The sequence below is a fragment of the Vombatus ursinus genome, unplaced genomic scaffold (genome assembly GCF_900497805.2).
Source record: "Vombatus ursinus unplaced genomic scaffold, bare-nosed wombat genome assembly UNPS02014779.1, whole genome shotgun sequence".
Classification (NCBI taxonomy): domain Eukaryota; kingdom Metazoa; phylum Chordata; class Mammalia; order Diprotodontia; family Vombatidae; genus Vombatus; species Vombatus ursinus.
Genome location: NW_020954557.1, coordinates 23,878,838 through 23,883,586, shown reverse-complemented (window position 1 = coordinate 23,883,586; position 4,749 = coordinate 23,878,838). Strand labels below are relative to the sequence as shown.

Below are 4,749 nucleotides of genomic sequence, written 5' to 3'. Positions count from 1 at the left end.
CTATATCTATATCTATATCTATATCTATATCTATATCTATATCTATAGATATATATATGTGTGTGTGTGTGCATATATATATATACACATATATAACATAACTAATATGTGATAAATATATATATAGTATAACTAATATGTGATAAAATACTCAAGTTGAGTATTTTATTTCTTTCTTTGTTAGGTTTTAGTTTCATCTTATGTAAAATTAGGGAATAAAGTTAACTGGTCTTCCAGAGGTAGGTTATGACAGGTTATGACTATAGGGAATGGGAAACAAGCCAGATGATTGTATGATACAATCCTATTTAACTTTAGAGACTGACTACATGGCTCTGGCTTGAAAGAGCAGAAAAACACCCTCTTCTAACCACATAGAATCGTCAAACCATTTGTTAAATGATCTGACTGTGGCATCCAAATGAAGTTTTGATTTAATTCAATCACATTTGCTTTACTTTTTCTGTTCCAGAATTTCTCTCCTCAGTTTGAATCCTATGATGTCAAGGCTGGCGGTGGTGTAGGAGTAGCAGGCATGCCGGGCCTACCTGTATGTACAACCTTTTATCTGTTTATTTTCCAGAATATTAACATTTTTTTTCCTTTTAGATTGTTACGTTTTAAAGGTTTGCTCTTCTAAGAAATAGGTATTTTTATTGTTGAATGATCATCTTGGAACTGTCCAAAATTGGCTATTCCCCACTGAGGATGTGCAAGAACGAGATGGTGGTGGTTTCTATCGTGTCTTTCCCAGAATAACCTCTCTCCTCCTCTTCCCTTCTCCCATCATCATTCTTCCTCCTCATTAACTTGTTTCTTTGTAAGTCTCGCTTTTTCCATCCCTTTTTATGTTTATATATTCTTTGTTATTTCTCCTCTATCTTGCTTAATATAATTCATTGTTCCCTTCTTTGATCTTTATCAATTCATTTTACAGTCAAAAGGCTGGGTTTGAAGTCAAATACCTGCTATGCCACGGACACCCCATGTGACCTTAGACAAATCATTTAACCTTCATGGGTTTCAACGTTCCCACCTATAAAATAATGCTTGGACTCGATGACCTCTAAGGTCCATCGTATGAGGTTTTCTTGTGTGTTTCTACTACTGTAATAACTCTGTCACATATTAAAGTCATTAATGCTTAATGGCTCATTCTAGTTTACAACAAATCCTTTAAATTGAGTTACCTGTACATTTGTTTCCAAAATACTGGGTTCCTTGTCCCATGTTTCTTTATTGTTAGCTTTTAGACTCCATTTTAGTGATGAGAATTATGACAATAGTATTATTATCAATTATATTAGGCATAATTATATATATACATATTGTGTATTATAATTACTAATAAAGAAAATAACATCTATCATTTATATAGAGCACTGGACCTGGAGTCAGGAAGACCTGAGTTCAAATGTGGCCTCAGACAATTATTAGCTGTGTGACCCTGAGCAAGTCACTTAACCTTGTTTGCCTCAGTTTCCTTAACTGTAAAATGAGCTGGAGGAGGAAATGGAAAACCCCTCTAGTATCTTTGCCAAGGAAACTCTAAATAGGTATCACAAAGAGTCGTATACATTGAAACAACTCAACAACAACAAATTAAAGCTTGTAATGTATTTTACGGATACTATCTCATTTTATTCTCACAACAATCCTGGGAAGTAGTCATTATTATCCCTATTTTACAGATGAGAAAACTGAGGCTGTGAAAGGTTAAATGACTTGCCCAGTGTCACACAGTTATCCGAAGTGAGATTTGAACTCATTTTCCTTCCTGACTCCAGGATCAGTATGCTATTCATCTAGCTGCATCGCTGACACCCTCTCTCCACTACATCAGAAGACAATCAACCCAAATATGAGTCTATGTGAGCTAAGTCAAAGATCCATTGTTGAAATTGAAAGGGCACAGAGACAGCAATGTAAAATGTGTATATCCATATACTAAACCTCAGCTTGGAGTTGCTACTGAATATGTTGGTATTTATGAATAATACAGCTCATCATGTCCATATAGCTCAGCTCCAAAAATGTCTTAACTTTCAGACATGGCCACAGTAGTATTTTTTTTCTTTACCAGCCAAGCTCATGAGAGTGAAAATAAAACAATTCTTTAAAGCAAATGAGGAAATCTATAACCCAAGTATTGAGGACGCTTAAACATTGAATGCCATTAGAAACTTTTTAGAGGTGAAATGAAAGGGGGATATGTGATTCACATTCAGATATTAAGATGGAAGAGTACTAGTACTTTTAAAAATGCACAGAAACTTACATGCATATTTAATGAATACATGGATACTCATTCTGCCCAGTTAAATAATAATCCATACATGCTTTCTTATCTTTGTGCTTCTCATCCAAGTCTTCCCATAAATTGACCTAACTATGGGACTTTTCTTGTTCTCCAGGCAGAATATGTCCCATAATGTGTCAGCTTATTTTCTTGACTGCCAATAGGAAAGAGGATTTTTTTTAAAAAAAGAAAAAATAAGGAAATGGGATAATACGTTAATTTTTAGAGAAGCAAAATTAAATATATTTGTAGCAATGCAGAGAAATTTCAAGAGAAATTTCTGCATACAATAAAGATAACAAAGAAGAGAACATTCCTCCCATGAATATCTTTGATTTGGACAAGTTTTGCTTGAAAGCAAAGAATTTACACTCTTCATGGCTTACTAAAGCTCAGTTCCAACACCGAATCCTGTTGGAAGTCGTTTTATTCTATCATATTGCTTCTATTATTAAGTCAGTAAAATGTAGCTATTCCTATAGGTTCATGTGATATTCTAATAACTTCTATACTCCAAAGGTTTGTTTTTTCACAAAGCACACATTAGGGCTTTAGGTCCAATTGTAAGCTTTTAAATGCCCATTAAATGCCTTTGGATATAGTGAGTTCAACCCCAGCTGGTACAGCTTCATCTAGCCCTGTGTTGCTTTTTTCTTAACTCTTTGTTGACCAGATACTGATATTCTGAAAAGTAACCTCTCTGTTGCATTCAATTTTCATTCCTCTATCTTTCAGCCAAACCAAACTAAAAATATCATTTATTAACAGTCCAGAGAAGATGCTAACAAGAAAACCAATGTTATTTCTAATCTCTTTTTTTAATTTTTAGTAACATCATTGGAAAATAACATGCTTTATTTAACTCATAGACACTACATGGATGCAACCAGAGTTAGCTCAATTTATTTCTCTGATAAATTCAAAATCATACATGATCCTACAAGATTTATCTTAACTAGCACTGATGTCTTTCATATAGTCATCTTTTGAGTTGATTTCACCTTTCATTTGCGTTGTCTCCCCTATTAGAATGTAAGCTCCTTGAGGGCAAAGATTTTCTTACTTTTCTTTATGTATCGCCAAAACTTAGCACAGTGCTTTGTACATAGCAAATGCTTAATAAATGCTTTTTTTTTCATTCTTTCTTTCATAATAACCTCCATCTTTACATGGCTATGTGGTTAATCTTCTGATTTGGATCAGAAGATCCTCCCAGCAAAGTTCAGGAACCCCAGTAGGAGCTACTCTAACAAAGGAAACAGTGAATTTCTGATCACTTGTTTCTGAACTTTTTCCTCCTGACTAACCTGTTATCGGAGTCAAGAGGACCTGAGTTCAAATTTGGCCTCAGACACTTGATGCTATATATATATGTATATATATATATACACACACACACACACACATATATATGTATATATATATATACACATATATATACATATATGTGTGTGTGTATACATATTGCATGTTACATGGAATATCAATAGCAAACTATTTTGAAGTTAGCCTAAATTAAAGAAAATCTAATTGTCAAAAGTAAGCTGCAAATCCCATATGGTGAATTAAATCTCATGCATATTAGTCAAGCAGCATTTAAGAGCCTACTATGTGCCAGGCACTGTGCTAAGCTTTGGGAATTACAAAAAAGGACAGAACTCTAAACTAAAAAATAAACAAAAAGTCAACCATAAGTGGATATGGTTGATGCATTACCATTTTCTTTACTGCAACAACTAAATGGTATCACCTTTTCATCTGATTTACAGCTAAAACTCTTATATGGGTTGTCTCTCCTTATTATTGGGAGTAGAAACTGTGTTGTTCTTTTAACATCTCTTGCACTTAACACAGTGCTTTGTATTTAGTAAATGCTTAATGAATGTTTTTTCATACATTCATTTATTTAAAAAACAATATTCTCATAATTATCTTAAGTCACTAGAGTAGAAAAAAACACTAGTTCAAGAGTGAGAAGACCTAGGTTCAATGTCTATAGTTCTCTGAGGTCCCCTACTAATGGACATTCTTACCCCAATAAATATAGACACCTTTATGATGCAGGGGACCCTTCACCCAATTTCCTTGTTCATGTTCTTTGTTTTGAGCATCCTTCCTCTATGACCATGGACCAATCATTTAACCACTCTGGGCCTCAGTTCCCTTATCTGAAAATCTAGGAATATGGACAGGAGTGCTTCTTGGTCATTTCCAGCTCCATATCTAGGACACTCCTATAATTTGTCACCAGTTATTTCCTTAATCTATGAGTTCAATGCTATTTATGTCTTCAAATAATAATTGCTGTTCAACTAAATATTCTAGGGTCCCCCAGGACCTCCTGGTCCCCCTGGCGCAATTGGTCATCCTGGTTCCCCTGTAAGTAATACAGTTGATGTTTTCTTGTTACTATAGATTGCATGATTCAGAATTGTAATCTCTTCCTGTTT

The 4,749-nt window shown here is 34.2% G+C and overlaps 1 protein-coding gene across 1 annotated transcript in view; it reads left to right on the top strand.

The window, feature by feature from the left end:
- Positions 1-4,749, top strand: part of COL3A1 (collagen type III alpha 1 chain) — a 64,766-nt gene that overhangs the window by 24,409 nt on the left and 35,608 nt on the right. Inside the window, exons 5-6 of the mRNA XM_027865828.1 lie at positions 473-550; positions 4,625-4,678. Of these exons, the coding sequence (XP_027721629.1) occupies positions 473-550; positions 4,625-4,678 (132 nt within the window). The remainder of the gene's footprint in view (positions 1-472; positions 551-4,624; positions 4,679-4,749) is intronic.